Source organism: Nicotiana sylvestris, chromosome 7, assembly GCF_000393655.2.
Source record: "Nicotiana sylvestris chromosome 7, ASM39365v2, whole genome shotgun sequence".
NCBI lineage: Eukaryota > Viridiplantae > Streptophyta > Magnoliopsida > Solanales > Solanaceae > Nicotiana > Nicotiana sylvestris.
Window position 1 is genome coordinate 161,498,376 of NC_091063.1, and position 25,906 is coordinate 161,524,281.

Below are 25,906 nucleotides of genomic sequence, written 5' to 3' on the forward strand. Positions count from 1 at the left end.
TGAGTTTGGCCATGGAATCGAGGTAAGTGTTTAGTCTAACCTTAGATTGAGGGAATATGTGTTGTTGTCTTATTTGCTACGTGTTAGCATTGAGTACGACGTATAGGTGTGGTGACGAGTATCTATACGTTGGTCTCGAGCATGCAAGTGAGTCGTATACTGTGACTGTTATGTCTCTTATTACGTACTGTTCATGCTTAAATTGATGATTATCAATGTTGAACAAGTCTTATGATATTTTCTTAGTATTGGATCATTGTTAAGTATTGACTCAAGTTGAGACTTATATTGTGAATTAAACTGTTGAAATGAGATTGGTTATAGCCGATTCCCTTGCCGGGATATTATTGTTTCTATTGTTTGGGTGAGGAAGAGTGTAAAACACGAAGGGTGATGTCGTGCATGATATTGTGAGTGAGTGTTAATACACGAAGGGTGATTCCATGCCATATTCTATGAGTTTTAATGCACAAAGGGTGATGTCGTGCCATGATTATGAGAGAGTAAAAGCACGAAGGGTGATGCCGTGCCATTTTCTGTAGATTCTTATGGTGAGGACGAGAGTAAAAGCACGAAGGGTGATGCCGTGCACATGTTATTATGTTATTATTTTTGTTGTCTCAGAGTATGAAGTTATTTCGCTTCTTCACTGTTTACTGTCATAATTTGATATTCCCCTCAGCATGTTTTCCCTTCCCGTCTTTGTCTGTTAAATTTCTGTTATTATTGTTTCTCATATATGATTTAACTATACAGGTTTATATTGTTGTCGTGTCCTAGACTCGTCACTACTTTACCGAGGTTAGGCTCGATACTTATCAGTACATGGGGTCGGTTGTACTGATACTGCACTCTGCACTTTTTGTGCAGATTTCGGTGACAGACCTCGTGAGTAGAGCTTGGGTTGCTGCCTTCAGTCCATAGGAGACCCGAGGTAGATCTGCCGATGTTCACAGACCCCGGATTCCCCTTCCTTCTGTTTTATATTTCCTGTCTCTTTCTATTTCGAGAACAGATGTATTTCTTTCAAACTAATGTTTGTAGCATTTCTTAGACGTTCGTGGATTGTGACACCAGATCATTGGGGTAGTCATGTATTAGAATTGTTGAACTGTTATAACACTTCCGCACTCTATCTCTGTTTGGCTTTAGCTATTATTTAAATCCTGTTCTAGATAATAATTAATGTGATAAACTGTATTTGTCGGCTTTCCTAGCATTAAAGAGTAGACGCCATCAAGATCCCGACGGTGGGAAATCCGGGTCGTGACAAACATCCATGGATATTAACTTAAAGTGAAGCTCCTCGCTAAATTACGCAACAGGAACCACTTCAAAATGTAAGGCAGCTTCACCGACTGTGCCCAAGAATCTTGAAACAAAACAATTCCAACGAGATTTCTTAGCACCGTAGCAACGTGAGATTTTGCGATTCTAAAGGAGCCCGGTACAATCTTTCTCAAGAATATCATACAAATTTTTTGCCCACTTCAATCCGCCTTTACAATTGAGATGTGTTGGAAGGATTGTCAAATGAATCGACTCAGGTATGTTAAGGCTATCCCTTTGTCTTTTGGCATGATCTATACGACACAAACGAAATGAGAAAATGCACAATTTCCATAAATGACTCTATTCATAGAAGTATTAGAGGTGCCTATGTTCTTGAATTTCCATGTGTCATATTATTCTATCATCTGTTCATGGGTCTCAGAAAAATACGTAATTTGAAGAAAAAAAACTTTACTTCATGATATTACTCGAAGGCATAATGGTCTAATGACATTCCAAGAGATTTTATGGACGTACTTCTCATGCATTGCATTCATGTAAATTGACCTATGACCAGATGACATTATATACGTGTATATATGTATATATATGTATATGGGATATGGTAAAAAAATTATGGCGTTATATACGCACCACCACCTGATCAGCTGGTATACGTTGATGATTTGACCACAATGGCCGAGATGATATGATGGGATGCCCTCAGAGGCTTTATGATGTTATGAACGAATATACCCATGCATGGTATGACATTTATACGCATATGCACGACATTATAATATTAAATGATTCACAAAGTTATTCAGATATACATGTTGAGTCTTTTACTCCATGTTTTTGTCATGTCTACTAATTACTGATTTTCATTCCTTACATACTCGGTACATTATTTGTACTGACGTCCCTTTTGCCTAGGAATATTGCGTTTCATGCCCGCAGGTCCTGATAGATAGGTCTAGAGTTCTCCAAGTAGGCTATCAGCTTAGCGGAAGGTGTTGGTGCGCTCCATTTGCTCCGGAGTTACTTCTTTGGTGAGTATGGTTAGTACATGTATTTATTGGTATGGCGGGACCCCGTTATGTATTCTTAGAATCTTGTAGACAGATGTCATGTATACGGGTACTTGTATGGCCTTGTCGGCCTATTTTTCAAGTATATACAAAATCATGCCGGTATTATAGGCCCGTACTTCATATGTATAAGTTTGTATTCACTTATGCTTTACTCTGGTTCATTTACCTATGATAGAATGATATGAAAGATACGTTATGTTTGTACTCGGTTGAGTAACGTACCGGGTGCCCGTCGTGACCTATCGGTTTAGGTCGTGACAAAAGTGATATCAGATGTTACGCCCCACAATATTACATCGATATTACGTCCTATGGTATTATATTACAATGATGCTATGCTTCACAGTATTAAATTACGATGAGTTGTACCTTGTAGTATTGTACGTTGAATTTGTCATAAGGTAATTGACATTAGTCCAAGAAAATAGATTATTTGGAGATTATAAGGATTATACTATTTTAAACAAATGATGAGTAAATTCGTGATGGTGAGAGGGGAAGCAAGCCAAAGAAAATGATTTTTTCGTCCAAGTTTGGCATATTGGGATAAAATACGGGCCGAACGTTAATACCCGATATTTATGAACTAGTGCTATAGAAGGTACTTCATGACCATGATAGTAAGGTGTACATGGCATGTTAAAAGCGAGTAGTATTTTAAGTAAGTTGAATTAATTCTTTGTTATGCTGGTAATTGATTAATTACCGGGTAACAGGACATTACCTAATTAATTGGGGATATATTGGATAAACATTAAATAGCATGATGTGGAAGCCCCATATTCAAAGTAAATGACTCACAATCTTGATTGAAATACGTGTAAGGCATTTAGGAAGTTGGGCTTCATTTGATCAAATAAGAAATAACATAACATTCTTCCTAATTCAGATTTTTGCAAAACAGACATTAAGCCTAGTCCAACAATTGTTTACTCCTATGGATTTTAGATCAACAACTTATCTAAAATCCATGGCTAGTCACTTAAATTGAATCTCATCGCTAAATTACGCAACAGCAGCCACTTCAAAATTTAATGCAACTTTGCCCGTCCAACTTAAAGCGACTGTGCCCAAGAATCTTGAAACAAAACAATTGCAACGAGATTTCTTAGCACTGTAGCAACGTGAGATTTTGCGATTCTAAAAGAGCCAGGTACAATCTTTATCAAGAACATCATACGGATTTTTCCCCCACTTCGATCCGCTGTTACGAGTTATCGCAATTGATGTGCGTTGGAAGGATTGTCAAAAGAATCGACTCAGGTATATTAAGGCTATCCCTTCTTTCTTTTGGCATGATCTATACGACACAAACAAAACGAGAAAATGCACAACTTCTACAAATAACTCTATTCATAGAAGTATTAGAGGTGCCTATGTTCTTAAATTTTCGTGTGTCATATTATTCTATCATCTGTTCATGGGTCTCAGAAAAATACGCAAGTTGGAAAAAAAGTTTACTTCATGATATTACTCGAAGGCGTAATGGTCTTATGACATTCCAAGAGATTTTATGGACGTACTTCTCATGCATTGCATTTATGTACATTGACACATGACCAGATGATGTTATATACGCGTATATATGTATGTATATATATATATATATATATATATATATATATATGGGATATAGGAAAAGGTTATGGCGTTATATATACACCACCACCTGATCAGCTCGTATACATTGATGATTTGACCACAGTGACCGAGATGATATGATGGGATGCCCTCAGAGGCTTGATGATGTTATGAATGCATATACCCATGCATGGTATGACATTTATATGCATATTCACGGCATTATAATATTAAATAATTCACAGAGTTATTCAGATATACATGTTGAGTCTTTTACTCCATGTTTCTCTCATGTCTACTAGTTACCGATTTTCATATACGTGTATATATGTATGTGTGTGTATATATATATATGGGATATGGAAAAAGGTTATGACGTTATATACGTACCACCACCTGATCAGCTGGTATACATTGATGATTTGCCCACAGTGGCCGAGATGATATGATGGGATGCCCTTAGAGGCTTGATGATGTTATGAATGTATATACTCGTGCATGGTATGACATTTATATGCATATGCACGACATTATAATATTAAATAATTCACAGAGTTATTCAGATATACATGTTGAGTCTTTTACTCCATGTTTCTCTCATGTCTACTAGTTACTGATTTTCATTCCTTACGTACTCGGTACATTATTTGTACGGATGGCCTTTTTCCTGGGGACGTTGTGTTTCATGCTCGCAAGTCCTAATAGACTGTCGAGAGTCCTCCAAGTAGGCTATCAGCTCGGCGGAAGATGTTGGTTTGCTCCATTTGCTTTGAAGTTGCTTTTTTGGTCAGTATGATTAGTACATGTATTGATTGGTATGGCAGGACCCTATCCCGACCTTTATGATACTATGTATTCTTAGAGGCTTGCAGACAGATGTCATGTATACGGGTACTTGTATGGCCTTGTCGGCCTATATTTCGAGTATATACAGAAACATGCCAGCCTTATAGGCCCGTACTTCTTATGTTTAAGTTTGTATTCCCTCATGCTTTACTCCGATTCATTTACCTATGATAGAATGATATGAAAGATATGTTATATTGGTACTCGGTTGAGTAAGGTATCGGGAGCCTGTCGCGACCCATCGGTTTGGGTCGTGACAAAAGTGGTATTATAGCAGTTCTGTCCTAGGGTGTCTATAAGTCGTGTCTAGTAGATTCTTGTTTATGGGTGTGTTGTACACCATACTTATAAGCAGGAGGCTATAGGGCATTTAGGACTGTCACTCTTTCTTCTTACTCTAGATCGTGTGGTAGAGCTCAGTTGTAAGAATTCAAATTCCTAACTTCTACTTTATTCGTAATAAGACGATACCTACATCTAGAAAGACGATTGGTAAAAGACATGGACGTGGAAGAATTGAATCAGAGGAACTCGACTTTGCATCATGCTTATGATAAGTAAATGTGAGGTCTTCAGCAGATCATGTGCGTACTGAAAGGTGTAAGCCTCTTGATAAGGAGTCTTGAGGCAAGAATACCTATCCAACTTAATGGTGAAAGACAATGAGAGATTCAGAAGATAAATACAAGTTTCAACAAGAAAAAGAAGTAAGATGAAGAAGAGTACGAGGCGCCCAGTTGATGAAGGTTAATGGTGTTTATAATTCAGGTAGAGGAATATAGCTTTTTGAGTTATATTCAACAGTAAAGAGGTATGTACAATTGACCGTACCCATCTCAGTTATGCGCTATGGGGGCTAACAGGTGTAGTTTAAGAAAAGGATGGAACATCATGATCCGGCTAGGGTTAGAGTAACCCAAAATGGTGAATAGATTGTTTGTGTTAGTTGACATTTCTGAAGGGTATTACAAATGTGCTAATAGATTTTCTTGTGAGACACCCAGATGGTGCACTCTAGAATATTACAATTATATGTGAATACTAGCATGATCAAAAAAAAATTCAAAAGATAGACACTGAAAGCCTGGAATGGATAAATATTACCTTAGTGTGACTCTCGTCCCTAGTAGAGCAAGGACGTTGAGCAACTCGAAGAGCCGATGGATGAAGCAAGTGGAGCAAAAAGCAAAATAATGTTTTGCTGAAGTTTTCAGAAGAAAGGCATATGCAGAAATATTAGCAGAGTAATAAGAAGAGAGATAAGGAAGAATTATGAGTAAGATGCGATACATGGATAACAACGTTAGATCAGAAAGATGACGGTATTTCTAGGTCCATAGTCAGGTGAAGGAAGAGACAAGAGGTGATAGGCCTCAAGAAAACAAAAGAGTATAGGCCATGAAGTCATATCCTCATTTCAAGAAGTAAGTTGGTGACTCTAACGTGATTACCAATAGGAAAATCTAGACCCAAAAATAATAGAGATCAGTATGAGCTGGTGAACAAGATAAAGTAAACATGAATTAGGGATTTAGTGATTTGATAATGGTCAACATCATGAGAATTTCAGATTTCGTACCGGCAATAATAGGATGGACAACAGAAGAAGAATCATGAGAAATTTAGAGAATAATCATTCAGGAAGACGCTTCCCTAAAGTAAGCAATGTGAGCAAAATTAAGTTTAAGAGACTGTATGTGCCAGTTATAGTGATTGTCACCTCGCGAGTAAGGAATTTCGTTATCCTTAGTACAAAAGGATTACCGCAAGGAGAGTAAGGGTCATCGATGATGTGAAAGGACGCCAAATGAAGAGGTAGAACATCTATAGGCAGATTGTCATAGCTCCAACTCTTAGTATTGCCCTAAAGGGGGGAATATGGAATGACGTTACATTATGTCAGAATTAAGTGGTTCTAGTAATTATGGAATGGTAATGGAAGAATGCGATAAAGCGAAAAAGGGATGAGATTGCACTTATTCAAAGCCTACAGATATGCTACGATACCAGAGCATTATGCAAACACAACGTCAAGGAAAGGAAGTAAGGGTTCCTGTCCGAGATATTATTGATTAATAAGGAGCCAGTGCGAGAGGTAAATTAAGACAGAGGAAATGACCCAAGAAAGATTACGTGGAATATTTATACGGGAATGGGCCAATAAGAAATTAGTAGTTGATTCAGAAAGAGCCTAGCTATGGCTAGACCAGAGAATACAGACAAATCAACAGATCGTGCAAGATAAACATAGGGAACCCCAATATGGGGAATTCAGCCCCACAATTATGATATTGTGATCTTTGAAAATATCCATATATGAGTTAGAGAAGTTAAAAAGGTACCGTATGAGTGTTACAGATATAAAAGAAAGTGTCACTGAGAAGACAATCAAAATATTAGTTCAGTAGTAACCCTACAAGCACATGGGCATGGAGATAAGTAACTACGGGTAATTATGGGCAAGGAAGAACATCAAAAATTCTGTCAGGCGTACGATGTGATAAGCTCGCAGCCTTACAAGAGTCAGAGGATCCCCCCCCCCCAAGTACCACAATGAAAGACTAGTTGAGGAAATAAGGAAGAAGGTTTCAACCAAAGCATAGTTACCTAAAGAGGAAAGGGTTGTGTAACAACAGTTTAACTACAAAATTGTATGTACTCCAAAAGAAAGTTGCACCTACCATGGCTAATGACTGGGAAGTAAAACCAAAAGAAATATTCAAGACCATATGAGTTGCACAAAAACTTCGGCATGCGTGAGAACTCAGATAAGCTAAGTATGCACGCAAAAGGGGGCAAAAAGATCAGGAAAAGCAATTGCTTATATTTGAAGAAAGCTGAAATGGAAGGAAAGGAATTATTTGATTAATGATCAACTGTAGAAGACTCCAGTATAAGCTAAAAGAAGGAATTGGGTCCAGGTCATAGACATAGGATTGAATCATTAGAAGACTATATCATGGTTTTCCATAGCATCCATAAAAGACTAAAGTAATAACTAAATGCCATGAGCCACAGATCGAAAGATAGCTTGACCTACATAAAGACTAATCAGAAGAAAGAGGAAACTAAAGAATTACATTAACTAAGTAAATTAAGAGTCTGCTTATTGGACCCAGAAAGTTACAAACATCATGATTGAGAACATTGTAGAATCACTTTTAACATTAGAGGTACAAGATAAATAGTACAGTAGCCATATTCTTTAACGGCTCTACGATAGAGCCAGTTAGAAGAGTACCAGTATGGAGCTACCACCAGATTGTGTATGCACCAGAGGTGCAAGTTTTATAAGAGAGTTTCAAGTTGTGGATGTGATTATACTTATGTGAAAGGGAAGTCATGAAAAAGATAAAGGATATGATGTGAGACTTTAAGATAAGTAAGGTAAAGGCGGACAACGTACGAGATACTCAAATACAGAAGGTTGTGACTAGTCCTTACTTTGGATAGAAGACTAAAAGTATGGGGATTCAATATCTAGGAATAATAGTGGCATCGTCAGTAGCATATCCTCCAGCCTATGGTCTAGGTATCGAGAAGCCTGATTAAGAGAATAAAGAAGAATTAGAGACGATGTGATGTCTCGCTTGATATTCCAGAAAGACATAAGAAAATCTATGATGCAACCAAGTTGAAAAGTTGCAAGTAATATAAATAGATATGTGTAGGTCGCAAGCTATTATATGGTGAAACGACAAAGTTCTAGGAGACATAAGTAAGGATAAGAAAGGGCGAGTGAGAAGGTAACAAAAATAGATAAGTCCTTAGGATTAAGCCCATGAAAATAAGAAGAGCAAACGGTTTCTCTAAGTTATACAAAGCTCAATATAGTGTGAATGAACTCAAATGAGTCTAAGACTAATAACATTTAGAAGAGATGGAATGATGTAGAATGGGGGTGTGATTATGATAGATAAAGGACGACGTTTAGGCCTTCGATTGAGTAATGGTCTGACGAAAAAAAGAAAGGGATTTCATGAATTGGACAGGATTAAAATAGCCCCGTAAGGCGAGTCACATTGGGATTCTATGAAATACGGTTATAAAAGTATAATATCGTATCACCCAGGTGGATCAGAAAAATCACTTTAAATATTCCATGATACAAATAATATAATCCCTAGCGACAATATATTACGTAAGAAATTTCAAGTTATCAATGGATAATTGTAGATCAACATTGAGGTGAATCAATAATGGATGGGTAAAAATTGCAAAGTACGAGGTGAGATTGGGCCATCAGTCTTAAGATGAATAGTAATGAAGAAGAGTTAAGGGATTTAGCTTTATGCATATAGGATAAGCAACGAGAGTAACTTGGAGTTCGGTAGCAGACCTTGGTATCGATAAATCAAAGTAAGAATTTTGGTATAATATGGCCTACTTAGATGTAGTAAAGCTAATGATGCCAGAGGGACAGCTTGACATAGTTTTGTATATGTTCATAAAGTGAAACCTAGAGATTGGCTAAAAGCTGGAAGAAAAGAGAAGAGAAGAGTCAGGCGCTCATACAAAGTTAGAGTCGTAAAGGCTACATGATAGAAAGTAGCAACAGTTACGAGATTAGAAGGATTTCGACTACAAGTCGTGGTGTGAGAAAGAGGCTTAAATGGGGAAATGCCCTCGCCTTTGAGATTCATTCACAGAACAGTCGCCAAGATGGCAAGACGAGTACTAAAGTATTTGGAAGACCTATGGGTTATGGGAATGATAAGAGCATCAGTCAACATTCGAGGATGAATGTTCCAAAGAGGGGAATGATGCTACGCCCTGCAATATTATGTCGATATTACATCCCGCAGTATTATATTACGATGATGTTACATTTCGCAATATTAAATTACGACGATGTTGTACCCTGTAGTATTGAACGTTGAATTTGTCGTAAGGTAATTGACATTAATCCAAGGAAAAAGATTATTTGGAGATTATAAGGATTGTGCTATTTTAAACAAATGATGCGTAAATTCGTGATGGTGAGCGGGGAAGCAAGCCAAAGAAAATGAATTTTTCGTCCAAGTTTGGCATATTAGGATAAAATACAGGTTGAGTATTAATACCCGATATTTATGGACTAGTGTGATACAAGGTACTACATGACCATGATAGTAAGGTGTACAAGGCATGTTAAAAGTGAGTAGTATTTTAAGTAAATTCAGATAATTATTAATTATGTGGGTAATTGATTAATTACCGGGTAACGAGACATTATCTAATTAATTGGGAATATATTGGATAAGTATTAAATAGAATGATGTGGCAGCCCCATATTCAAAGTAAATGGCTCACAATCTTGATTGAAATACGTGTAAGGCATTTAGGAAGTTGGGCTTTATTTGATCAAATAAGAAATAACATAACATTCTTCCTAATTCTGTTTTTTTGCAAAATAGACGTTAAGCCTAGTCCAACAATTATTTACTCCTACGGATTTTAGATCAGCAACTTATCTAATATCCATGGCTAGTCACTTAAAGTGAAGCTCCTCGCTAAATTACGCAACAACAGCCACTTCAAAATTTAAGGCAGCTTCGCCTGTCCAACTTAAAGCGACTGTGCCCAAGAATCTTGAAACAAAACAATTCTAACAAGATTTCTTAGCACCGTAGCAACGTGAGATTTTGCGATTCTAAAAGAGCCAGGTATAATCTTTCTCAAGAATATCATACGGACTTTTTCTCCACTTCGATCCGCCGTTACGAGTTGTCGCAATTGACGTGTGTTGGAAGGATTGTCAAAAGAATCGACTTAGGTATGTTAAGGCTATCTTCTTTCTTTTGGCATGATCTATACGACACAAACGAAACGAGAAAATGCACAACTTTCATAAATGACTCTATAGAAGTATTAGAGGTGCATATATTCTTGAATTTTCATGTGTCATATTATTCTATCATTTATTTGTGGGTCTCAGAAAAATACGTAAGTTGGAAAAAAAAAGTTTACTTCATGATATTACTCGAAGGTATAATGGTCTTATGACATTCCAAGAGATTTTATGGACGTACTTCTCATGCATTGCATTCATGTACATTGACTCATGATCAGATGGCGTTATATATGCGTATATATGTATATATATGTATATGGAATATGGGAAAAGGTTATGGCGTTATATATGCAGTACCACCTGATCAGCTGATATACGTTGATGATTTGTCCACTCTGGCCGAGATGATATGTTGGGATGCCCTCAGAGGCTTGATGATGTTATAAACGCATATACCCATGCATGGTATGACATTTATACGCATATGCACGACATTATAATATTAAATGATTCACAGAGTTATTCATATATACATGTTGAGTCTTTTACTCCATGTTTCTCTCATGTCTACTAGTTACTGATTTTCATTCCTTACATACTCGGTACATTATTTGTACTGACGTCCCTTTTGTCTGGGGACGCTGCGTTTCATGCCCGCAGATCCTGATAGACAGGTCGAGAGTCCTCCAAGTAGGCTATCAGCTCAGCGGAAGGTGTTGGTGCGCTCCATTTGCTCCGGAGTTGCTTCTTTGGTGAGTATGATTAGTACATGTATTGATTGGTATGTCGGGACCCTATCCCGACCTTTATGATATTATGTATTCTTAGAGGCTTGTAGACAGATGTCATGTATACGGGTACTTGTATGGCCTTGTCGGCCTATGTTTTGTGTATATACAGAAACATGCCGGTCTTATAGGCCCGTACTTCATATGTATAAGTTTGTATTCCCTTATTCTTTACTCTGGTTCATTTACCTATGATAAAATGATATGAAAGATACGTTATGTTGGTACTCGGTTGAATAAGGTACCGGGTACCCGTCGCGACCCATCGGTTTGGGTCGTGACACTATTTTTGAATGACCAGTCCAAAAACTGGCTAGCCCGTGCTATTTTTACCTCTTTAACACTTTAGAGCCTCACAAAGTAAATTGTGCCACATGTAGGGCCCACCTAGTCCTTTAATATTGCATTTATGAAATGGGCCCAATAGTGAGGTCCACATAGTCCTTTACTAGTTACCACTACTCGTATGAAACTAGGCAACTGTAGACAGGTCATTGTCAAGCAATTCATGATTGGGATGATGAGTCCATAATGTGGTGGACCAAATGGGCCAAATGTACAGCCTACTGATTAATCTCATCTACGAATCTCTGTCGGTTCGGGTCCAGATTAAGGAGCATACTGACATAAAAGGACATTCGTGGACACAAAAGCCCATTTCCTAAATGGACCCACTTCATTTGGTTTCTATCACACCTTTGTATTGTGGGTAGACGGGAGGACAAGTTATGCATTTAGTCGGTCAATCAAAAATAATTATATCCGTTAGCTAATATACAAAAAATATATACTTTATCTATTTCAAAAGATCGGCATTATTTCCTTATTAGTCTGTTCTAGAAAGATCGACGTCTTTCAATATTTCCTTATTTGAAAGCATTTATAGCTACACAAATACTATGACAGATTTCAGACCACAATTTTTAAAATTTTTACAACCACATAAATGCCATGAATTATTTAACACCAAATATCTCAAAAGTCTTCCCTTCTTTATGAAAAAGTTTGTGTCAAGTCAAACTAAAACAATCTTTTGAAATAGAGGAAATATTGATTATGAATAAAATACGTATAAATTTTATTTATTATACATTAATATATTAAAAAAATATTTTACCAACTATATTTTTTAAGGAGATATATTTTGTAGTTTTCCCTAGACGGCAAGGTAATGAAGGGCTGGTAACTCCAAGATAAGTAGGATCTAAGTATTTTGGTAACTCCATAATACTATACATTCATTGAAGATTTTTTATAACTAACAATATAATTTAACATGGGGGTAGCAAATTGGTCAGTGTCACTTTTTATTAGGCCACCGATTGATATTTATCATACCGATTTATTTATAATAAAATAACCTTATGAGTCATCTAATTGTATAAATACTTTCACATTGTCAGTACATAAAATTTAAACTTAAAAAAAATATTTTTGTAATTAAAAATAGATGTCCATTTATATACTCTGATAACGTAATATTCAATTTTACGGTATCAATGAATATTAACCTATAATAGCATATTAGTTACATTAGGAGTACCAAGTTACCAATTACTAGTATTTTTATCTCATAAATCATTTGTAATTTTTTTTATAAGCCATTTGATTGTACAAATATATTTTTTTTACATCATTAGTGTATATTACTTAATTAAACTCTTAAAAGGTATGGCTACGTTCTTTTCCTTTTTTATCATTAGGTTTTAAGAAAAATTAAGAGAGTGTTATAAGGGATAGGTTTTTAGAAGGTTTGGGTGGGTGGGGTGGGGTGGGGTGGGGGTGGGGGTGTTATAATGGGCATTGCTTGAAAGTGAATGTGTTAGGACAAACCAACCATGCCTCATTAATGTTGATGATGCAATTGTCCTAAATGAAAGGTCTCCCCTTTATCTCCCACCACTTTTGGTGTTTGCTTTGGATCTATCAAAACAAAAACAAAAAGAAAGATGAAAATAGTCACTGTATTAGCAAAAACAAAAACCAAACAGCTATAGTTTTTGCTGTTGTTGCGATATATAAACTGACACCACTTTCTCTCATTCACTCTTTTACGTAAATTATAAGCAAAGTTAATCCCGAGACTACACATGCATGCATGCGTCCACCCACGCATTGTTCTCCCTCCTCAATTTCCCAACTTCTTTGTCTTTTTTCATTCTTTTATTTACCCCAAAATTAACTTTCTTCTCATTTCTCTAATCCCAAGGAGAGTTTTAGAATAATAATAAAGTTTATTTCCTATGATCTATAAGTTACGAGTTCGAGTTCTAGAATCAATTATTAATGTTTGTATTAAGGTTGATTGTTATATCACACCCTTAGGGTGCGGCCCTTTCCCGGATCCTACGTAAACACGGAATATCTTATGCACTGAGTTGTCTTTTTTTATTAGATATGTGATTTGATCCGATTTGCAATAGTTAATTTCAATATCTTTTAAAAAAAAATTAAAACTTGGTTTATCATATTTATTAGGGAATTGGAGAAAAATGGAACAACTAAAACTCGAATCTATACATACAAGGAATACTCTCACTAATAGTTTACGTCCTAAATTTTGGTGGTAAATTACTATTTCTTATAGCATAATCGATATTCAATTAGTAGAATCTTTAACGTTTCGTATTTAGAAAATACTCAAAATTAAATTTTCAACTAATCACATATTTCTTAACCAAAAAAATGATCAAAAAGTAACTAAAATAAGGATGTTGACGTTATGACATGATAATAATTAGGTCTAGTTTTATAAGATGGAGGGAGCATCCTTTTTTTTAACCAATAATAAATATTCATCCTTTGAAATTACAAGTTATTTCTCCTTGAACCAAGACTAATTAATAATTAATCTCATTTCCTTAAGAAATAACAATACATACAATTGTGTGTGAAACGAATTTTGCCTGCTAAGTTTGCAACTACAATTCCATGTATCCTTTCTAATGATATAGTACTAATCTGGTACACTTATAGTAACATTCTTAAATCTTAATAGTGAGTAAAAATTAGGGACAAAACTAGAATACAAGTTACGAGTTCGACCAAAACCTAATAACTTTAGTCTAAACTTTGTATTTTTTCTTAAATTTAAATCCCGACTCTGCAATAAAAACTTCAAAGACATGCCAAATGGTTATGAAAATTAATGGAGAGGAACCAGTTGCAGATCTTATGGGGATCAATTCCAGGGTACTGAAATCAAAGTAAGAAACTGTTTGCTCCAAATTAAAAATAGGGTTTCCTGTCCCCTATTCATTTTTCTTTATTGTGTGCTTTGACCACTCATGAATTACTGATTCATCATTTCTCTGAATATGCGTGTAAAACCTAATATGGCCTGATATAGAGCTTCTATATATCTTTCTACAGTTTTTTGCATAGAGTTTTCAACTCATCTATTTTTGTGAAAAGTATTATAAAGGCCTTATTTTCTTTCCCTCTACTTTCCTCTTGAAACAAAGAGGGAAAAAGATAGGTGAAAAAAATATACTATTAGATTGAGTGACTATATATCTCATTTTAACACTAATATTTTTTTTTTGTTGATAAAATGATCATATATTTGGACGTAAAATATCATAGTAGGCAAAAGGTCTTGAATCAAATCTCACTGTCTTTAAAAAAGTAAAAAGTACTTTCGCGTGTGTTTGATCTATAAAAAAATATAAGATTTACAAATAACGTGTTGAAAAATAATATAATATAATATAATAAATTAATTATAAGAATGATCTGTCTAATTATTTAAGCTTTTTTTTTTAATCATGAAATGGCCATCACACACAAGAAAAGAAACATTAAAAGGAGCCAATACTGACGATAGTTTTTTTTTTTTTTTTTATGTTACTACCACAAGTTTATAGCTTTATCTTGCTTTAGTTAGGGTAGGTCAGGACGGATCTAGGATTTGAAATTGGCGGGTGCCATAATTTTCTTTAATGTATACTTTGTAATGATTAATACGAAATTTGTTAGGAACGTTTAATCGATTTTTTTGAGTTGATTTGGGTCAACCTAATAAGTATTTTTTATTTGTACATCTCAGATATAATAAAACAGACGTGATTAGAATTTTAAAATAGGATCACACCTTTATTATAAAAACATAATTAAATCAATATTTTCACTAGAAAATTACATCTTTTTAGTATATTAAAAATTAATTTACACAAGTAAAACAACATCTTAAAAAAGAGAATTACATCAATCAGAATAAGAAAATTTAGAAATTATACCCCATAAGCATAAATTAGATAAACTACAATTTATCATAAATCAAAATCATAAATAACATATTGTTTAAGCAATGCTTATGAAATTATAGTTAAGTGTTTTAAATTATATCTAACAACCATCGCATAATGCAATTTTTGATATAATAAAAAAGATGATTTTTTTTTTTATCTCAATCCAAAATTCTCATTAAGACCCAAGTTTTTTGGATTTGAAAGAAGAAAACTCATAATTTAATTAAGGGGATTATTTATTTGATATAATTTTAAAATGTAGGAGTCTCTTTTTTGAGTGTTCTTGCTAGAGATCACATACAAACTAATAGAATAGAGAAAAGAAAAAAATAAAAAAAATAAAAAAACGACAAATAAAAGATTCGGTGGTAGCCAAAAAGGAAAATGACAGGGACAAAAGGAAATAAAAGCACAAAGAACAGAGAAGTCAGACAAGATTCAAGATAAATTGAACTTGAATTTTACACACGAGAAAAGCTTTCAAAAAGGTCTACCAGCCATGGCACCTTTGTCTAGTTTACGGTTGCGGGTGGCAGGATCAAATAAGTAACCTAATTTTAAAAAATCTCAACATAGGTATATAAAAAATTTATTATCTTACCGGGTGCCATGCCACCCCTTCTTAAAGGGGTGGCTCCGCCCCTGGGGTAGGTTGTCTATATTTTACCCCTTAGAGTACGGCCCTTCTCTAAATTATGTTTCTCTAAATTATGTGTGAACACAGAATACTTTGTGGCCGGGCAATCCTCATATATTTTTTTTATAACCACTTCTCAAGAATCAAACCAACTAATCTTTAATTTTAATTAAAGTTTGTAAGTTTATTCTTTCATTATTTTGGTAAGGTAAAATAATATTCATTTATACTACTTTCCAAGCAACGAAAAGTAACAAATAAATCGAGACAAACTAATAAAAAAATTACTGATTCTTTCTCCATGACTCCATTTTGTGTTAGGTAAAGTTTACATAGGTGCAATAGACTGATAAGACACTAAAGAAAACCAGACAGCATAAATGATAGTCATTTTTTTAAAATTAAAAGGCCATAGAAATGAGAAAAGAATTCAAGACGACGTTGATCAAACGTTATTGTTGTAGCAGGCAAAGGAAATGGTATATTCACGTGATCCAACTCAAACTTATGACATTTTGTCACCTTTTCAATTTTTAGTTTTTGTGTTTCGTGTGTTGTTCGATCTGTCGGTGACTATTCACTTAAGTAAAGTGTCTTTGTCTCTTTAAAATTTTCATGTCGGTTCTTTTAAATGATAAGTAATGTGGCTTAGGAGTTGATTAGATATTGATAGGGTGGAAATTAAGAAGTTTAGTCTTCTTCTTATGATAATTAAATGATGTTTATTGCTTTTAAAGCCCATAAAATGGATCTTTGTCAGTAAAGGTTTATACATACTGAGTCAATGGCTTGAAATATAATGGATCTTAATCATTGTATAGTGTATACTAGTAGTAGTATTGTATTGTATAGTATATGTTATAACTATGGGCAGAGGCAGTGTTGCGGTACCGGTTTCATGTGAATCTAATACGTGTGACACTGAGCATAAGGGGTCGTTTGGTACGAGGTATAAGAAGGTATAGTGCTGGTATAAAAATTTAATACCATCTTATTACTAAGTATAAGTTATCCCAGGATCAAAATTAACACCGGAATAACTTATATCTTATAGAGGGTGGGGTAATTAGCACCGGTATAACTTATACATTCTTCTTACAAATTATGCAATTGTCATATTTAATACAATATACCAAACAATGGATAAAAAATAATTCCAGCATAACTTATCCCAGCATAATTTATACCAGTATAACTTATCCTAGCATAAGCCGTATTCAAACCAAACGACCCCTAAGTGTATATGTAAACATTCACTAAAAGTGCAACAAATAATAGATTTGAACTCATAATTTTAAAAACGATGCATATAATTCGACTTCCTTTTTACACAAAAAGCTGAAAAGTTAAGTGATACTTCACATCCACTAACTTAATTAAACTTATGATCAGTCAAACCTCTCTATAATAGCCTCGTTCATTCACATATTTTTTTATTGTTATAGTAAAGTTTTGTTATAGAGAACTTATATTATAATTACATGACATGAAAAATTGATTCCAAGAAAATTAACTTGACTGTCGTCATAGTAAAATGTTATTATAAAAGATGGTTGTTGTAGAAAATTTTGCCTCTCTGATAAACATGAAATGTTGATAGTTTATATGAGTCCACCAAACTATAGAGTACCAGGTCCTCTATGAGTTAAGATAAAAGGAGGATTTTAAGACCTCGGAACGCAGAATTTGCTTGTAAATCAAGTGATGACCTTTTGGGTCATCACAAAAACACTTTAGCTAATATTACCTGAAGGTGACTTTCATAGCCACTGATGGGAATCGGGTTCTCAATTAGGCTTCAATAGCCCCAGCTTCACCCTATTTCTTTCAAATACTCCTTACTCAATGCCTTGGTGAAGATATCTGCAATTTGGTCTTCTATACTGCAGAACTTCATACAGATAAGCCATTTCTCCACATTATCCCTCAGAAAAAATGATGTCTCATATCAATGTGCTTGGTTCTTTTGTGTTGAATTGGATTTTTGGCCATGTTGAGAGCACTAGTGTTGTCACATAGAAGAGGCACACAGTCAGTGTATACACCAAAATCTTCCAACTGTTGTTTGATCCATAGGAGTTGAGCACTGCAAGAAGCTGCAGCTACATATTCTGCTTCAGCTGTTGAAAGAGCCATTGAGTTTTGCTTCCTTGTGCCCCATGAGATGAGACATGATCCTGGAAAGTGAGTCATTCCAGAAATACTTTTTCCTTTCCACAAGATAACGTGCATAGTCAGCATCAGCATATCCAGTAAGATTAAAACTCTCACCTGAGGGGTAGTATAGGACTAGGCCCTATGTTTCCTTAAGATATCTCAAAATTCTTTTTGCAGCCTTCTGATGAGATTCTTTGGGATTTGACCGAAACCTTGCACATAGCCCCACACTAAAGACAATATCAGGTCTGCTGGTAGTGAGGTAGAGAAGATACCCAATAATGCCTCTAAACATAGTTTGATTCACAGGAGATCTAGACTCATCCATGTCCAGTCGAGTAGCCGTTGCAATGGGAGTGCCTATCACTTTTGATGATTCCATATCAAACCCCTTCAAGAACTCCTTGATATATTTCTGCTGGCAAATGAATGTACCCTTTGTGGACTGCTTCACTTGAAGACCCAAGAAGAAATTCAACTCGCCCATCATGCTCATTTCAAACTCACTTCCTATGAGTTTTGCAAATTCTTCACACAGTGAATCAGCTATTGCCTGAAAAATGATATCATCAACATATACCTGAACAATGAGCAGGTTCCTCCCCCGTTTATTCAGGAATAAGGTGTTGTCAATTTTTCCTCTTGTAAACCCATTTTTAAGAGGAACTTTGACAACTTTTCATACCAAGGTCGAGGAGCCTACTTCAACCCATACAATGCCTTGTCCAGTTTAAACACATATTCAGGATGTTCATGACATCCAAACCCTGGAGGTTGCTTTACATATACTTATTCCTTAGGAAATCCATTCAGAAATACACTTTTGACATCCATTTGGAGCAGAGTGAATTCCATATATGATGCAAAAGTGATTAGGATTCTAATAGCTTCCATGCGAGCAACCGGAGAAAACATCTCATCATAATCAATTCTTTCCTCCTAATTGTAACCTTGAACCACTAGCCTAACCTTGTTCCTTGTAGTGTTTCCATGTTCATCAAGCTTATTCCTGAATACCCACATGGTTCATATGATAGTTCGATCTGGAGGTCTAGGTACCAGTTGACATACCTTGTTCCTTTCGAACTGATGCAACTCATCTTGCATGGCTGTTATCCAGTCTGCATCCTTTAAGGCTTCCTTGATATTTTTGGATTCTATTTGGGAAAGAAAGGCTGAGAAGGCAAGTGAATTTCTGGCTTTTGATCGGGTTTACACACCTGAATCTAGATGGGTAATTATGTTGTCAAGATGATATGAGCTTTTGTATTTCCAGTTGGATACTTGAACCTCATTTGTAGATGAGCTGGTAGGATCTAACTGGTTCCTTTGTGTGCTTCTCTCAGCTACTTGAGGAGTTCCTTGCACTGCAACCACTCTTTCTTCAACTTCAGTGGCTGTAATTGTGGTACATGGTTCCCTTGAGGAAGAAGCTGCATTGTCTCCACTTGGCTCCTTCACTTGACTCATCATGTCTGCCTTTCCATTTGTCATGTCGATGACTTCACCTGGCACTAGTAAGGGCTCCCCATTTTGATCATCCTTGTTTATTTTCTCACATGAGGGATAGGACTCGTCAAAGATTACGTAAACACTTTTCTCAACACACTGAGTCTGCTTGTTGTATATCTTGTAAGCTTTGCTTTGAGAAGAATACCCCAAAAAGATTCCTTCATCACTCTTGGCATCAAATTTTCCAAGTTGATCCTTTCCATTATTGAGAACACAACATTTGCACCCAAATGTTCTCAGGTGAATCAGCTTGGGCTTCCTTTCGTTCAGCAACTCATAGGGGGTTTTGTTCATGAGAGATCTAATCATGCACCTGTTCACCAAATAGCAGGCAGTGTTGACAGCTTCAGCCTAGAAGTTCTTTGCGATCCCACTGTCGATTAGCATAGTTCTTGTCATTTCCTCAAGAGTTCTATTCTTCCTTTCCACAACTCCATTTTGCTGGGGAGTTCTTGAGGCTGAGAAGTTGTGAGTAATGCCATTCTCGGTACAAAATTCATCAAACTTGGCACTGTCAAACTTTGTTCCACGATCTGATCTAATGCATGCTACTCTCAATTCCATCTTCACTTGGATTTTCTTTACAAAGTCTACGAATATTTTAAAGGTTTCATCTTCTGTTCTAAGAAATAGAGTCCAAGTGAATCTGGAGTAGTCATCCATTATCACAAAGATGTACCTTTTTCCTCCCCTTTTTTGTACTTTCACAGGTCCACATAGATCCATATGAAGGAGATTAAGTGGTTTTGAGGTACTGACATCTTTCTTTGACTTGAATGAGGACTTCACATGCTTCCCTCTAGCACAAGCATCACAGACTTTGTGTTATTTGAACTTTGACATGGGCAGACCACAAACCAGGTCCTTCTAAATTAGTTTATTCAGAAGAGAGAAGTTTACGTGCCCTAGTCTTCTATGCCAGAGTTCAGCATCGTCATCAACAACTTTCATGCAACTCAGATCACCACTTTGTATAGACTCGAAATCAGCAACATAGATGTTCTTGTATCTTTTGGCTACAAGTACCACTTCACCAGTTACCAGATTTGTAACTGTGCATATCTTGGACAAGAACTCCACATTGTTTCCTTTATCACAAATTTGAGAGACACTCAAGGGACTGTAATTAAGACATTGACATAGTACACATTCTCAATTGAGTGAGTGATTTTACGACTTTTCCAACTCCGAGAATGTACCATTTTTTTCCATTGCCAAAGGATACACTCCCTCCTTGCAGGGCTTTTAGTGAAAGAAAGTCCATGGTATTCCCAGTCATGTGCTTTGAACATCCACTATCCATGAACCATTATTGATCGGTTCCTTCACTGTTTCCTGCACAAGGAAATCAAAAGTTAGTTTTAGGAACCCAAACAAGTTTGGGTCCCTTGTAGTAGGCAAGAGAATGAATAAAAGCTCTCTTAGTCCGTGCAGGTAACATACGTTTTTTATGGGTGGCACCTGGTCCCTTTTTAGTAGTTACCTTTTCAGCAAACACTTTATTTTTCTGAATAGACTAGACCCTGGCTTGTAATTTTCCTTGAAATGCCCATTGTTCCCACAGTGGTTACACAACCAATTATCCGGTACAGTAACATACTTGTTATGGGGGTTGTAAGGAGTTCTCTCCCTTTAAAATACTATTCCATGCATGTTCCCACCATTATTAACATACATGGCAATAATAGCTTCCGAGGACTAAGTCCACTTAAGAGACTTTTCAAGATCATTTTTTACTCTTTCCAGTTTAATTTGGAGAAGCTTGTTTTTTTCAAATTCATTACACATGCTAGTTTTCACAGTTTTCAACTCGTTTTCAAGCCTAATGTGTGCCTCACTAGCTACCTCTTTTCCTTTCTTAGAATTTCCAGGTCAAGACTCAGTTCCTAGTCTCTATAGTTTCCTCAGGTCTACAATCACTATCAAGAGATCATTTCTCTCTTCCTCAATTTTAGTCACTCTCTTCACTAAGGTCTCTTTTCCTTTACTGAAATTTTCAATGGTTTCCTTATAGTCAACAACTACAACCACCAAGTCATCTCTTTCCTGTTCTATACTAGCAATTGTTTTAGTTAAAACCATTTTTCATCTTTCAAATTGCTTATAGTTTCCTTCAGATCAACTACACACACTACCAAATCATCTCTTGTTTGTTCAGCTTCTCATAGTTCTAAGGTCAAGGTATCCTTATCCTTCACAAGACTATGATAGGCATCAATTAATATATTTGCTAATGACATCAGTTTCTTAGGGGAGTAGGATTTCAGATTTCTCTAAACATCCCTAAAGTTTACCTCATCATTGTCGTCTTCTTCATCATCGTCTGATTGGGCCATCAAAGCAAATATAGAATCATATTCATTTCCTTCACTTTTAACCGCCATCATGGAACTGTCACTTGTATCAGTTTCTTCTTTAGACTTACTAGAGGAATCTCTCCATGCTGCAAGAGCTTGTTTCACCACATTATCAACAAATCTCTTCCTTTTAAAGTGCTTGTCAAGAACCGGGTTCCTCTTTGCTGCTTTATCAGGGTTGTGTTTGGAGTGTTCTTGCTTCATGAGAGGACAATCTTTGATGAAGTGCCCCGGCTTTCCACACTTACGGCAGAGGTCATAGTTCTTTGGTCTACTGGAGTTGTCCCTTTTTAATATTCCTCCATTTCTTCTGACCATCTTCTGAAACCTTTTGGTTAAATAAGTCATGTCACTGTTCTCTTCACTTGAGTCATTGCTTTCAGCCTTGAGTACCAGGTTCTTTTCCTTCTTTGGTTTTCTTCTTTCACTGTCTATCTTCCTCTTCATCTCGTACGTTTTCAGATTTCCAACTAGCTCGTCCATGGTCAGCTCCTTTAAGTCCTTTGCTTCAGTAATAGCATTCGCTTTACTCTCCCATGAACTAGGCAGGATACTAAGAATATTCCTCACTAGCTTGTTCCTGGGAATGACTTCATCAAGTGAGTATAACTCATTTATGATGGAAGTGAATCTTATGTGCATATCTTGAATAAATTCATCGTCCTTCATCCTAAAGAGTTCATACTCGGTGGTGAGCATATCAATATTAGATTGCTTTACTTGAGTGGTTTCCTCATGTGCTATTTGCAAAGCTTCCCATATCTCATTGGTAGTTTCACAAGTAGAGATCCTATTGTATTCATCAGATCCTATTCCACACACCAAAGTTTTCTTGGCACAAAAGTTTTTCTCCACAGCTTTTATGTCTGCGTTAGTGTATTCTTTTTTGGTCTTTGGCATCGTCAATGGAAGATCTCCAATGTTTTTCATTGGGATATAAGGACCATCACATATGACATCCCACAACTCAGAATCTTCAGCCATGATAAAATCATGCATTCTTGTCTTCTACCACCCATAGTATTGCCCATTGGACATGGGTGGTCTATACGTAGATTGGCCTTCTTCAAAATTTGGTGGAGCAGTCATAAGGATCCTTCCTAGGTGTTAGACTGATAGGAGGAACCTGCTGTGATACAAATTGATAGTTTATATGAGTCCACCAAACTATAGAGTACCAGGTCATCTATGAGTTTTCACTGAGAACGTTAATGAAAACAGTAAGTAAATAAGATAGGGAGTTTTACATAGAAAAATCTTTGCTCAAGGGGATAAAAAACCACGACCAACATTGGTAGGATTTCAACTTCACTACTGAGAAATTTTCAGATTACAACCTATGCAATCTAGGAATTAAACTCTTAATCCCTCACTAACTTGTAATACACCTATTACAAGCCATTTTGCAATACACCTATTACAAAGACTTCAATTTATGACTAACTCTAATCACGACAGAAACACAAAGGGCTTATGATTTTACAAAGGGTTTCCTAAGCAATGCTTCTAGCTAAGCAAATCAGAATTACAATGAATAACAATTACAAAGTTACAACTCAACTAAGGACAACATAATACTAGATTTAGGAACTGGTCCGTAGTAGCGTTAAACTTTGTTCTTGATGCACTTGAGAATTAAATGCACGAATCTCAGAAGGATTGAATGCTTGAATTGAATTCTCAAGTATTCAAGTGATTTTTTGTTGTAATGCACTTGTTAATACACCTTGAATGACATCACTTAAATGATGTAATCACTTGGTTGGTTAAAGGACAAGTGACTGCAGAACTGTGCTGCACTTTGTGCACTGTTTCTGTGGCAGTCACTTTTCAGCTGTACATAGTTAACTTCCGTACTGCTGTCAGGGAAACACAAGGGATCAAGTCCCTGTGTTGGTTCTTTATCTTCTAAAGTTACAGCAGTTCACATTAGCTGGAGTCCGTTGATTAGCGATGTATACCAAGTGTGTCAGATTCCCTATCTGGTTCTTGACAGTAAGTTTGTTAGATCATCAAAATACAAAGCTAAGACATAGAAAACCCATCAAATGTGCAACATTGCGACATGAATTTCAATCTCAATAGTGTTCTTAAAACTATCTGGTCTAATCTACACTAAGGAAGAATTTTCGTCACGTATTGGTGCTAAGCAGAAATCATATGGAATAGTATAATGTACATGGTCTAAAGTGATAAATAATATGCCTACATAAAAATATTCTAATTAATGATAATCTTGAAAAGATATACTATAAACCTTCACAAAAGAAAGATGAAAAACGAGGTGAATACGACATTCATAATTAAAACAAAAAATTTAGAAAATTGAACATGAAACATTTGACTATCTATGAAAATGTGATGACCCGATAGGTCATCTAGAGTTTTAGAACTTAATTCTTTGTTTTGAAGCCACCCATAGCTTCTTTAAGCTTTTCTCAATTTGCATGCACATTCCGTATATTTTTCCAGAAGGCTTTTATGTTAAAAATTGATAAAATATAAAATTTTGCCTTAAAAATCCATTTGAGTTGACTTCGGTCAACATTTTGAACAAATTGACCCGGATCCATATTTTGATGGTTCTGGTGGGTCCGCATCGTGATTTAAGACATAGGTGTATGCCCGGAATCGAATTCGGAGGTCCCTAGCTCGAGTTATTGATTTTTGTCTAAAATTGAAAGTTTAAAGGCTTAATGAATCTAAAGGTTTCACCAATGTTTGACTTTATTGGTATCGGATTCGTATTTTGGTTTCGAAATCCGGTATAGGTCCATTACTATATTTATGACTTATCTGTCAAATTTGGTGAGAAACGCAGTTGGTTTGACATAATTCGGATGTTCGGTTGTTAAAATAGAAGTTTTAAAGTTTTCTTAAATTTTATATTTAATTTGGTGTCCGATTCGTATTTCTAGGCGTTATTTTGGTATCTTGATCACGCGAGCGAGTTCGTATGAGATTTTTGGACTTTTGTGCATAATTGATTTGGAGTCTCGAGGGCTCAGGTGAATTTCGAATAGGCTACAGATGGTTTAAACTTAGAAAAAAATCAGGTGTTTGGACTTCTGTTGGTTTCTGGTGTTTCCTTCTTTGCATTCGCGAAAGTACTCTCGCGAACGTGAAGAGTGAACTAGGCTGAGAAAGGATTTGTTCTATGCGAACGCGAGGCCATGGTTGTGAACGCGGAGAATTTGGGGGTGGGGGGAGGGGGGAGGTCTGCTCTTCGCGAACGCGACCGGACACACGCGAACGCATAGAGTTATTAGGGGTGGACTGGGATCAATGGGTTGTTCTACGCGAACACAAGCCAAGGCTCGTGAACGCGATGGTCAGGGGGACTGACCATCGCAAACATGTGCAACCCTTTGCGAACTCATAGGCCTTTTGGGTCGCTGCCTTTCGCGATCGCGGCAGGCCCTTCGCGAACGCAAAGAAAACCTAACGCCCAAACTTTAAAACATTTCAAAAATGGGATTTCTCCCATTTTTCATAACCCTTCCATTAGAGCTCGGCCTAAAAGCGATTTTGAAGAGAAAACTCAACATCAATTCATAGGTTTGTACACTTTACCTCATTTTCTTACATTTCTAACATCACCCATTAATTCATAGTCCTAATCTTTGTTCTTCCATGGTA

At 36.0% G+C, this 25,906-nt stretch overlaps 1 protein-coding gene across 1 annotated transcript; it reads right to left on the bottom strand.

Annotated features, from left to right (window-relative positions):
* Nucleotides 1-22,183: 22,183 nt before the first annotated feature.
* Nucleotides 22,184-23,266, bottom strand: LOC138874052 (uncharacterized). The gene has a single exon (XM_070152556.1). The coding sequence runs from the start codon at nt 23,264-23,266 to the stop codon at nt 22,184-22,186; it is 1,083 nt and encodes a 360-aa protein (XP_070008657.1).
* Nucleotides 23,267-25,906: the final 2,640 nt, after the last annotated feature.

Excerpts from the sequence above, each read along its gene's own strand:
- LOC138874052 (XM_070152556.1), bottom strand. The coding sequence starts at position 23,266 with ATGCATGATTTTATCATGGCTGAAGATTCTGAGTTGTGGGATGTCATA.